Source organism: Arabidopsis lyrata, assembly GCF_000004255.2.
Source record: "Arabidopsis lyrata subsp. lyrata unplaced genomic scaffold ARALYscaffold_7, whole genome shotgun sequence".
Lineage (NCBI taxonomy): Eukaryota > Viridiplantae > Streptophyta > Magnoliopsida > Brassicales > Brassicaceae > Arabidopsis > Arabidopsis lyrata.
Window position 1 is genome coordinate 2,258,525 of NW_003302549.1, and position 12,328 is coordinate 2,270,852.

At 33.7% G+C, this 12,328-nt stretch overlaps 2 protein-coding genes across 2 annotated transcripts; one reads left to right on the forward strand and one right to left on the reverse strand.

The window, feature by feature from the left end:
- The first annotated feature begins 410 nt into the window (after window positions 1–410).
- LOC9305148 lies at window positions 411–1,744 on the forward strand. Its single transcript, XM_002867017.2, has one exon. It carries the CDS (start codon window positions 830–832, stop codon window positions 1,637–1,639), a length of 810 nt encoding a protein of 269 aa, XP_002867063.1. The 5' UTR covers window positions 411–829; the 3' UTR covers window positions 1,640–1,744.
- Window positions 1,745–2,282: 538 nt separating this feature from the next.
- LOC9303136 (probable serine/threonine-protein kinase CST) lies at window positions 2,283–5,143 on the reverse strand. The gene is made up of 6 exons (XM_021019252.1): window positions 4,808–5,143; window positions 4,314–4,684; window positions 3,608–3,743; window positions 3,376–3,509; window positions 3,157–3,280; window positions 2,283–2,919 (listed from the first exon to the last, which is right to left on the reverse strand). Exons 1-6 carry the CDS (start codon window positions 4,869–4,871, stop codon window positions 2,471–2,473), a joined length of 1,278 nt encoding a protein of 425 aa, XP_020874911.1. The 5' UTR covers window positions 4,872–5,143; the 3' UTR covers window positions 2,283–2,470.
- Between the last annotated feature and the right edge of the window lie 7,185 nt (window positions 5,144–12,328).

Sequence of the window (12,328 nt, forward strand, 5' to 3'; positions counted from 1 at the left end):
GGCCAAAGAGCCATCATCTCGAGGGGGCGTATTAGGACATAATGTCCCACATCGAAAGTTGGAAGGGATCCTAAGTAATATATAAGGGATATGGGTCACTGCACTCATTGCCAATTGGTTTTGGGTTGGAAACCCATATTCTAATATATCACACATCAATGGTTTCATTAGTTTTTTTTTCTTTTGTTGCAATTTGTTGTATTTGTGATTTTTTTTGTTGTACAAGTTGTATTTGTGATTTATTACATAGCTTCAAGAGCTTCCTTCTGAGTTCTGACATTGAAAACTAAACATATAATGTTACCGGTATACATTAATGTTTAACTTTTAATAGTAAACCATATAGAATAATAGTAATAAATATGACCAATAAATGATAATATCATTGTAATACTGAATAAAAGACAAAAATATGTCTATACAAAAGTTTACAAGTCACGTCATTGTCGGATGTCACATGCATAATAGTATTACTAGTGCAGTGCAACGAGCTTTTGCAATCTCGATGACCAAAAAACACACCGGCAAAAATTACACAGAAAACAGAAAAATCTCTTGAAGCAACCTACCAAGTACGAATAAGCTATGGGCTAGTAATGGGCTTTATACGATATTAAGCCCAGATTTACGTAATATCCGAGTTTTAGAGTCGAACGAATCACACGTGGATTTTTTTTTAATTAAATCCGACGGACGCAAATCTTCATTCGAAAAGGCGGGAGAGGGTTTAACTGTCATAACCGCCATGGCTCAGAGAAAACTTTATATAAAGGCTATTTCAATGTTGTTCTGAAACATCAATTCTCTTACTAAAGTGCCAAAAAAAAGCATGACTAGTAACCCAGAGAAAACGAAAGTGGATGATGTTGAGGAGGATGAGAGAGAAGATTCTGATGAGCAATGGAACGATGAAGAAACTGATACGAGAGAAATCGTTCTCGGCCTCCCTGCTTTGAGTATCAGCAGTAGAATATTTGTTGATAGCAGTAGTGTCGCTGTCGTTGAAGAAGATGTAGAAAAAGCGCGTTTGAATGAGCAAGCGGTTCTTGCGGCGGGGTTGGTTTTGGCTGCGGCAGAGGAAGCGGTTATGAAAGGAGTGAATGAGGGCAGTGGGAGTGGTGGGAAGAAAAAGAGTAGACCAAGGACATCGACGAAAACCGATGATAAAGCGGATGGTTCGGGTAAAAAGCCGAAGAAGAAATCATCGGAATTGACTCATCCACCAAAAGGACCACCGGTTTGTCATATCTGTGGACGAGGTTTCGGTTCTTGGAAGGCTGTGTTTGGACATATGAGGGCACATAAAGATAGAAACTATCAAGGATTTCTCCCCCCTCCTACATTCTCTGCGGCTGCTGAAAGGTTTTCGATTCCTGGAAGAAACTCTGCTTTTGCTATTGTCACTGCTGGAGGAGGGAGTTCTGGTGGCCTTGCTGGAGGAGGAGGAAGTTCCGGTGGTTGTCCTGCCAGTGCTGGTGGTGATGCTTGGGGATGTGAAGGCGGGAAAGGTGCAGCTATTGACTTGAATGTGGATCCTGTGGAGGAAGTAGAGGAAGCTACTGAATCTGGATATATTGCCAAGTTTGATCTTAATAAATCGCCTCCAAAAGATGAAGAGGAAGAGGACAAAGCCAAGTGAAAGATTTTCATACAGCTTTATTAATAATTAACGTAAACATACTTTATTATAGTAATTTTTTTCCTTTTTAATTCTATTTAATATTTATCTAACACATTATATTGATTCTTTGGATTAATGTTTGGCAAATATGCAACTATATATTTTGTTTTTTAAAAGGATTTAATATTAATTTTATTTCTTTGTACAATTCCATCTGCAACTGTGTGTGTAATCAAAATAAAATTTTAAAAAAAAATAAAAATTGTTAGTTATGTCGTTGTTATATAAATATTTACGTTTAAACATGTTTACAACTTCCAAATGAAAATGGAAAGAAAATAATTATGAATCAGAAATCGTTGAACAACTGCTAATTTCTATAGCATAAAAATGGTTCATGTGAAAATTGAATGTAATATGCCAAAGAGAAAAAACATTTGTCCCTACTAAGGGGGCATATAGTTCACGTTGTTAATACTTTGTCCGCTTTCCATATTTGAATCTGAAATTAGTAGTTGTCATTTTTAAAAAAAAAATTAGTAGTTGTCATTAGCGCGTATATTCTTCTCAAATCAATCACATATTCACGATAATCTTTAGATAAAGCCAGCACAATTCTCTTTGTACGATGTTCTCCTACTTGTTACCAGTATCAGCTCTATAACCATGAACATTTTTTTAATATAGAAAGATAATATTTATCTAGAAGTGTACCGTGTACGTAGTAAACCATACAAAAGGAACAGTATTATACACAAAACCCTTCAAGATTTCATTCAAACAAAATTTAATAAAAGGGACTCTAAAATCAATTTCATACCGCCGGAAAAACAAATATCAAGCAACCATTTATTTTTCTACTCCAAACCGTCCAGCCGTTGCTCTCTTGCGTTCAGCCCCAATTCCGCCAGCTCTATAGTGATAGTGATGTGGCGAAGAACGTGAAGAGCTAGAAACGGCCTGTTTAGTGGAAGAACGGTTAGGGACAACATTAAGCCGTTGGATGTGCTCGAGGACGTCGACTACTTCCTTCATGTGTGGTCGGTTTTTCGGGTCTGGCTCGATACAAGAAAATGTAATGCGTGCCAATTCGGTCGCGACTTGTGTTGTGTATTGACCTTTGATTCCTTTGTCCATTATTTGTTTCACTCTGTGTTTGCTTGAGAGTTCTGGTCTTAACCAATCGACAAGACTCTCTTGCCCTCTGGGCCGTTTTGTGTTGTGCGCCGTCTGTCCGGTCATTATTTCTAGTAAAACCACACCAAAGGCGAATACGTCACTCTTAACGTATAAATGGCCTGCAGATGAAACAAGAAACGAACTGTTTATTATTTGATCCGAAGTCAGCTGTTCAAATAGTATACTATCTAGTCACTCAAAAAAAGGAGAATATTGAAGATGACGAATTCGAAAACCAGCATTGGAGAACAGATTAATGTAACGTGTTTTGGTCCCCAATTTCGATGAGGATATAGAGGTAAATGTCCATATCGTTTTTAAATAAAAGACTATGGTTTATGTTTTTCTGTATGTACCTGTTGCCATATATTCAGGAGCAGCATAACCATATGTGCCCATGATCCTAGTCGTAACGTGTGACTTCTCGTCTGCTGGTCCTAGCTTTGCTAGCCCGAAATCTGAAAGCTTTGCTTCATAGTTCTACACCCATATGTATCAAACAAATCTCATCAGCCAAATATAGAAGGATCAAAGATTAATCTTCTAATTATCTCGAGTGATTAAATTAGACAAACCGAATCAAGAAGTATATTGGAAGCTTTGAAGTCTCTATAGATGACTTCTCTTTGTAAGCTGTGTAGAAACGCAAGCCCACGAGCTGCACCGATCACAATCTTGATCCTTAAGTCCCAAGGAAAAGGATCGTTTCCTGAATTATAAATCATGCCAAGTACACAATAGAGTTATATTTCTGATCAAGACTTTTGTTATAATGATGAACTTGTGGGTTAAAGAGATCTTAATTACGTCTAAAAAGATGACTCTCAAGACTTCCTTTGGGCATGAACTCATAGACAAGGAGAAGCTCTTTGTCTTCACGACAGTATCCCAATAACTTCACCAGATTTTGGTGTGAAAGCATTCCCAAGAAGTTAACTTCTGACTGTCCAAAAAACAAACATAGCCACAAATCTCAAATTTAGCCTATATAACTTCAAGATAAATTTGTTCTGCTAATTAAGACATACAATAAACTCAATGAAAGAATCCAGATTTCCATCCAATACGAGTTAACAGAGAAATAATGTTGACTTTCTAATAACCTTTTACTAATTTTAAATTATAATACTACATAGTAATAAATAATACTTTTGACTAATACCATCGACCAACGTGTCCCCAACTCAAAGTCCGGTAACAACGGAAAGTTCCTAGCTACATCGAATGGAAAATTATCTTCAATTGGAAAAAACCAGGTCATCGATTTCAAACAATTATAATTTGATTGGTAAAAAATATTATCATAGGACAAAACATCATTTATTTATTTTTAAAAATATATTTATATTATTTAGTTATTCTGCAGAAGTCGTTTCTTGATTGGAATAGTCAATTCTTCTTTCATCTTGATCGAATTACGTGATAATTGGGCTAGGTTTGTTTGTTTGTTTTCCAACAGAGAAGAAATCAAAATCACAAAAATAGTATTGGAAATTAGAGATATAGATCTTACACGCCACTCTGCAAATCCTTGAACACTCTCTGAATTCAATCTCTTGATGGCTACGATCATACCAGAACCGACTCTGGAAGGAGCAAGAGTCGTGGCATCGACCCAACCTCTGTATACTTTCCCGAATCCTCCTTGACCCAACATCGAATCCGGTTTGAAATTCTTCGTCGCCGTTTTTAGATCCAGAAAGCTATAGACTTTGAGATTTGGCGATTCCAGTAGTTTACCGGAATCACTTATAATCCTACCGGAAATATCGCTCCCCACTTCGGAGAATTGGCTCCGTTGTCCGACGCTGCTGCTTGTTGTCGCGCCCGTGGTGGTCGTTGACGACGAGAAGTCTGTTCCATTGCTGTGGTTGTTCGTTGTGGCTGCTTGTCATTCACAAAGACAGAGAGAGAGATCAGAAAGTGAAGATCTTTTAGGTTTTATTCAAGAAACCCAAAAAGAAAAACAAGAACTTCATGGATTTGTGGATGTTAGAGATTAATTACCATGACTATGGAGACCTGTTGTGGAAGGAGAGGAAGAGGAGAAAAATGAAATACAAAGACCCATTTCATGAGCCTTCTCTTTCTTCTTCTTTTTCTTCTTGTTCTTGTCTTTCTTGTTTTACCAATTCAGACAAGAGCTAGTGGATATGGATCTCAAGTCAGTTAGTTATTTGAGCTTTTATTGCTCGAGTTTAGAATTATTGAAAGAGGCAACGATGGGTTGCAAAATATTTTTGATTTTTTTAGATAACAAGAAAGGGAGGAAATTTGGGGGTTGTTAGCGTGAACCGAAGAAGGGTTTTGGTCTAACTTGTCAATTTTGATGCATTTCTTTCTGATTTGCCACGAATTAAAAATAAATACGAAAATGCCAAGAAGATGGATCAAAAAGAAAAATCATAGCCAAATCCTTTTTCTATCTCTATATGATCGTGTGATCTGAAAAATTAATTGAGACTAGGGGAGGTCTCCGCGCCCAGCGCGGGGTTGTATGTTGATTAAGACCAGAATTAATAATTAATATTTAGGGTTATCAAGTTAGGGATATTTATTGAATTAATTTTGTCAAGAGTCTAATTTTTATAACGACATTAATATAGAATTATGGTAAAACGCTATAACTTTTGATATATATTATTAGTAATCAACAATTAATAGTGTTTTTGAATCACAAACAATTATTAGTGTTTATATCTTGATATATATAATAGAATTAAATATAAAAAATCTATATATTTAAACCAACAATATATTAGCAACGCCCCGACCGCCACTGTCCATGGGTTCCCACGTCCAGTCTCGGTCTTTAGGCCCATCTTCTTTGTTTTGTCGTACTCTTGATTTTATGACATATTCATGCTTACTCGTTTCTTTCATATTAGCAACGCCCCGACCGCCACTGTCCGTGGGCTCCCCACGTCCAGTTTCGGTCTTTAGGCTCATCTTCTTTGTTTTGTCGTACTCTTGATTTTATGACATATTCATGCTTACTCGTTTCTTTCATATTTGTAATGCCACGACCGCCACTGTCTGTGGGTTCCCACGTCCAGTTTCGTTCTTTGAGCACATCTTCTTGGTTTTGTAGTACTCTTGGTTTTATGACATATTCACGCTTCCTCGTTTCTTTCATATTTGTAACGCTCCGACCGCCACTGTCTGTGGGTTCCCCACGTCCAGTTTCAGACTTTAATTTGGGCCCATCTTCCTGGTTTTTGTTGTATTCTTGATTTTATGACATATTCATGCTTTTAGATTGTATGTCACTAGAGTTTTTCGTAGTTGGAAACAAATAATTGAAAAATATAATCTCTTACCATATCTCTTACCTATCAAGTAAGTCATCTTGCTCTTTGAAGTAGTTATGTACGTAAAATTTCAATGGTATAGAAACAGGCATCTCTTTTGTATATATCGTGTCATATTTATCGTCCCTATTGTAGTATCTTTGTCTCTACCTTCGCCATTGGTCGCTGCGTAACCCTTCAGTTGATCTCTTGTTTATAAAACCCATATAAAAAGTTGTAAGAGAAATATCATTTTCTTAACTGTATCGTATATGTATTTGTAGTATATTGATCTGAGATTGCAAAGATGTATGCCTATCAAGAAGCTCTTAGCAAAGTAAACACTGAAGATAGGTACTAAAAATGAGAGGATTACAGAGAGCAAGTATCTATCCCTTAGAAACCACTATGTGCAACTGAGAATAAGTCATATATGTACATACATACACATGTATACAACGTATTGAAGCTTTTAAATTTAAATATCGAATGCTACAAAACTGGAAAATTGCTTGTGGAGGAAGCAATATGAACATGGCCACATATATAACAAATAACCGATTATGCTTGTCGTAGATCATTCTCTTTCAAACCAAAAGTTTTACCTAAACAACATATCAAGTGACTCACAAGAGATACATAAGAGCCATATCCTAAAAATATCCGGCAAAGCAAAAACGCTCCAGGTTCGAGAAGGAAGTCATTGGAAAATTTGAGTATATACCAAACTGGAGAGTAATTCGGCTACAAAGAGAGATGTGTTGGCTTTGAAGAAAAAGCTATGTGATGCTCTACCTTTTATTTATGAATTTTATGCTATGAATATATGTTTTTGTTAGGGTTCAACTTCAGTCTCCGGATTAGAGACTTATATTCATCCGACAAACAATTCGATGTCACAATCAACGCTACAAAATTGGTGGGTTCTCTCTATTAACAAACAAAAAAAAATTCTGGGGTATATATATTTTTTTTGTTTTGTTAGATCCATACGACGAAGAACATGACGAAGAACACCAAAAATTCTCATCAATCCGGTACGTTTGATCTTATTTTTATTAGTTTAACAATTACGGTTATGTCCAAATCTGAAATAACCATGGCTCCAGACTCCTTCACACCATGGCCACATATCACCGGAGTGGAGACGATTTCAAATTCGGAGCTTCTCTTCACATATAAAATCATACATATGGTCTCTTTGTTTCGGGTTCCCTCTACAATAATTAGTACATATTTCAAAACTGAGCTACAAAAGAGCACATTGGATTTTGGTAAACATCAAGATTGCTTCCTACCTTCCAAGAAACATGATAGACTAATTCACATCCAAGACCAAACATTAGCCACATAAAGCCTGAATCAAATTAAAAGATCTTAGGATGCTCTTCATAATCCGTAAGTTAAAGAGACTTGCATTAATATTGCAAATTAGACTCTAGAGGTGCACAATGGTTAATCAGAGTGTATCAAAGACGACGAATAAAGCATGAATTAGAATATCAGCAGAGGAAGCACACAAATATTCAATAAACGTAATCAATCACTGAGAATAGCATGGACCCAACTTTTGAAAGATTCATAAAAAAGGAAGATTTTTCCTATGCAACAATATTCAAACAATGAGAAGATCAATGATTGATGACTAACCATACAACCGAAGCAAAGCCATAAACAGAAACGAAAGTACTAAAGAGCCACAACAGCAGTGATACGACATTTGTTTCCTCGCACTGGAAACAATGACGTGCTTCCATAAATCCAATCTAGTTTTTATGGAAAACAAACCTGCATTCATAATAAACACTACTATTAATTATTATTTTTTATGCAAGAATTAAATGGCAGTATAAAAAATTCAATGGTTAGTGCCGAAAAAAAAAGCAAGGATTAGTTATGATATCAAATCAAAATTAAATATCAAGCAAGGTATTTACATAAAATTAAGGCAGTGGAGGATCTAAGAATTTTTTATATGACAATATCTACAACTAAACAAAGAAAATTTATATATTTTTAAAACAGAATCATTATTTGTTTTTTGGTAAGATTAAAACCGAATCATTATCATATTAGTAAAATTATCATTTATTTATTATTATCCACGTTAATTTAAAAGTTTAAGAGAATATCTGCTTTTTTCTCATAAAAGGATGGGATAATAACATAACTCTTTTAGATTTATAACTATATTTGACATTATCATATTAAATCTATTAAGATAAATATATTTCTTTTTGAAAAATATAAATAAAATGATAATATAATTATTATAGATTTACAATTATATTATTATCCATGTCAAAATTTTAAAACATTTTACTTTTTTCTCACATAGGAAGATAGAACAATAACGTAACAGTTTAAGATTTACAACATAAAAATAATATCAGAATTGGAACGCCAAATCATAATCAACACAATTAACACAACTCTAATGGGAAATTAGAGTTATCTTGTGATTAAAATACTAAACAAACAAAACTAACTGAAACAAAACAAAAGTCTTCCTTTCAAAATCATTAACGTGACGGATTGCTGACTGATTAAGTTGAAGTTTTAGGCATTTAAAGATCTAGAAAGATGATTAAGGTTAAACATTTTTATTTATTTTAAACAACGTTTGAATGTTGACAAAAAAAGAAGAAGAGAGTGTTGGGACCATCGGGAGAGACAACGTTGAGCAGCTGCGAAAGAAGCCAACGTTGTCTATTATGTTCCTCACAGTGTTTGATTTGACTTTTGATGACATTACACTTCTGTCCACTTGTTGTCTCGAAAGTTCATGCAATGGAAAATTATTAAACAAAACAATTTACTTTTATGTATAAATCCTAGGGAAGAACCGATCAAGCTAAGCTCAATGGTTGTGATTTTAGTACCGTATACTTCTCAAATATACCCGTTGAATAACGGAAATCCGCAAGACGGGGAGGAGACGAAGTCAACCTAGCTGGCAAAGGAGCTAACCCAGCTCCTTTGGTCTTATTTATGGTCATATGTATTTAGCAAAATATGGTATACAAACCGAACCAATCAACAACAAAACCTGGTTTTAAATTGTTGTATATTTCTCAAAAGTCAAAACCCATAATAACCAATGGAACAGAAGAAGCTAATGCAGAGCATACTTACGCTTGGAGTAAAGAGTGATGCAAGCTTCCATTGGCACACCCGAAAACGCATCAGAGCATGGAAAGAAACCTAAAAACCAATAAATTAAACAATAATTAAATCTTAGTGCATGGAAAACGAATCCTATACATACCAAAGTCTATGTAATATTTTAGTTTGGGGAGAGAGATTGGCAACGAAGAGTAATTCCTGAATTTAACAGCCAAGTTTGTTCTCCCTAATCTAAAGAAAGGAATACTTAAATTGTATTAACGACAAAAATTAGCCTCCTCTGAAGATTCATCCCTGAAATAAGTCATCTTTCTGACTTTGTGGCAACTGTGTTATCAAAAGTTGAGTGTTTCTTCTGAGAAAAGACATATTTGAAAATAATAAGAACATGTACCTCAACAAAATCGGGAGGTACCTCATCTTTTTACAACAAAAAGAAACATACCAAACCATCGATGATTACCTTCTCAAAAGTTGAAACCAAACTTTTTGATTATAAAAATTGATTAGTGGTGAAAATAGTGAAACCATAAATACAAAAAAAAAAAAAAAATCAAATTTGTACATATAAACTATAAGATCACCTGTTTATTCATTGAATTAGGTCCAAATTTTCCATACACCAGTTCACATCGTCCCCTCCATACATCCACCCTACAATAAAAAGAAAAATTAAAATTAAGTAGAAGCAAAAAAAAGTTTGAAAAAAAGAACAAAAAAACAAGGGTTAGTTATGATCTGAAATTGAATACCATGAGCAAGGTATTTATATTGAATAGGAGGCGGTGCATGATTTAGAGTTTCTAAATTTTTCGACGATAAATACAAAAAAAGAAAAGAAAATTTACATATTTTAATAAGCAAATCACTATTATAATAATAAATATTTGTAAAACTGCCATTTATTCATTGTTATCCATGTTTATTTAAAATAATATTACTTTTTTTGGTAAAAATATGGAATAATAACAACTATTTTAGATTTACTACTATATGTGATACAATCTTATAAAATATATTAAAATTTAAGGGAAAATTCCTTTCTGTTTCAAAAATAAGGCGGAACAATAATATAATTTTTGATTTACAATAGATAGACATGCATGGTATCCATATGCGTCATGTCACGCTGATCCATATTTTTTTCCAAAACTCGATCTAATTGCTATTATGTGCAAAAATCACCGCCGTTCACGTTCATGTTCACGTTAGCACTCCATACCTTAATTCACATGTAAACCTCTCTGCCTATCTCTGACTTCAGCTCTCTCATCTTCGAGTCTCCCCAAGAAAGTTTTGACACCACACCAACATTTCATTCGTCAAAATTAAATCGAGTTTGCACAAGGTTACAACCGATTAATAGGTGGTCTTCTACCTTCTATTTACGATTTTATGCTATGAATATATGTTTTTGTCAGGGTTCAAGTCAATCTCCGGATTAGAGACTTATAATCATCCGACGAACAATACGATGGCGTGATAACCGTTTCTAAATTGGTGGGTTCTCTTTCATTGATCTACATATAATTTTTTTTGTTCGTTTTTTTTTCCAAATATTTAGATTGAAACGACGACGAACACGACGATCATACCAAAAATTTCATCTATTCCGGTACGTTTGATCTTTATTTTAATTAGTTTAACAATTAATAGCCGTTTACGATTAATTTCGGATATCTAAATCTTATTAATTTGAGTAAGGTTAGAATAGTATTCTTTTATGTTTATATTAATGCTCCGATTAATAATTTTCGGATATTTGACATTATCATCTTAAATATATCAATATTATAATAAATATTTTCCTTTTCCGATTTTTTTTTTTGGTATAATTCCTTTTCCGATAAATTATGAAACAGATCTGTTTACACAAAAGGTAAAAAAGAAAAAAAAAAAAAAAAAAAAAAAAAAAACCATCAACCGTCTCCATTCACACGTTTCTTCATTATGATCACGAATTCACGTTCATGGAAGCTTCATCATACATTAACACTTACAAGTTTCTTCGTCGAGTTTTTATCCAAGGTTTCTTCGTCAACTCTGTATCCAAGGTAATAAATATTTGTTCTTTTCATTGGTTAGAATTATAGGGTGCAGGATAGTATTGACGTCTTAAAGACATAACATGGGCAAGATACTATGAGAAGCTTGACTATTCTGCTTCGACAGATCAACAGGTGAAATTCTATCACTAAATTATTAGATCTCTGTTATTGCTATGAATATATGCTTTATGTTAGGATTTCAAGTTTTGCCTTCGTTTAGAAGAATTATATTCACACGACGAAGAACACGATGAATTCAATTAGAGCTTCCTAACTGGTACTTCGTTGTTCCTTTTTTTTTTTTGGTTAATTATCATGTTTATTGTTTCCAAAATTATTTTTTCTTGGTTAATTCCGAAATTCAATTTAATCCAAAATTAATTAGATTTCATTAAGGGTAATTAAGTAATTACGTAAAATCAATGACTCAACAAGAGCTGAGAGTCCGACACGTCAGCAAAAACACTTCTCAAATATTATTATATATAGATTTACTTTGGAAATTCTTTGAATTATATTTGTAATTTTATTTCACATTTTTTTTAAATCCCTGTCCACATCATTCAAAAAATAGTAGAAATGTGAAACCGTAAGGAAGTAAAAAGACTTTTGCTTGTGCCATCAAAATGCTTAAAAGTCAGCCTCTGAGTCACACAGCTTGGACGTTTGTGTCTTTATTGAAATTTCTCATTTATTTCCACAATTCTGAAACTCATTCGATTTCTACTATAGTCTATAGAGCTGTTTCAAAATTAGAAACATCAAAATTCTCCAATGGCAAAATTATAATATATTTTTTTTATATGAATCTGACTAACAACATGAGTAAGAGAATTTATTTTCTTCACTTAAATTTGTCAGAGATGTTCGTAAGTTGTTATCAAAACAACATAATTTTCAATGATCACAATTATTTTATATATAAGAAAGTCGAGTAATATACAGTTTTAGATCAGAAAATAAACTATTGTTATTTCTTTTAAATATTTTCACGTTATATAAAAAAAAATTCGATCAAAAACATTGAAAATGACTTCAAAATGATACTCGACCACGTACAAAAT

What these genes read in the sequence shown, in the direction of transcription:
- LOC9305148 (XM_002867017.2), top strand. Translation starts at nt 830, where the DNA reads ATGACTAGTAACCCAGAGAAAACGAAAGTGGATGATGTTGAGGAGGAT.
- LOC9303136 (XM_021019252.1), bottom strand. Translation starts at nt 4,871, where the DNA reads ATGGGTCTTTGTATTTCATTTTTCTCCTCTTCCTCTCCTTCCACAACA. An exon ending in TGAGAGTCATCTTTTTAGAC is followed by an intron (nt 3,510 to 3,607) that starts GTAATTAAGATC and finishes TTTATAATTCAG; the next exon opens with GAAACGATCCTTTTCCTTGG. An exon ending in CCAATATACTTCTTGATTCG is followed by an intron (nt 3,281 to 3,375) that starts GTTTGTCTAATT and finishes ATATGGGTGTAG; the next exon opens with AACTATGAAGCAAAGCTTTC.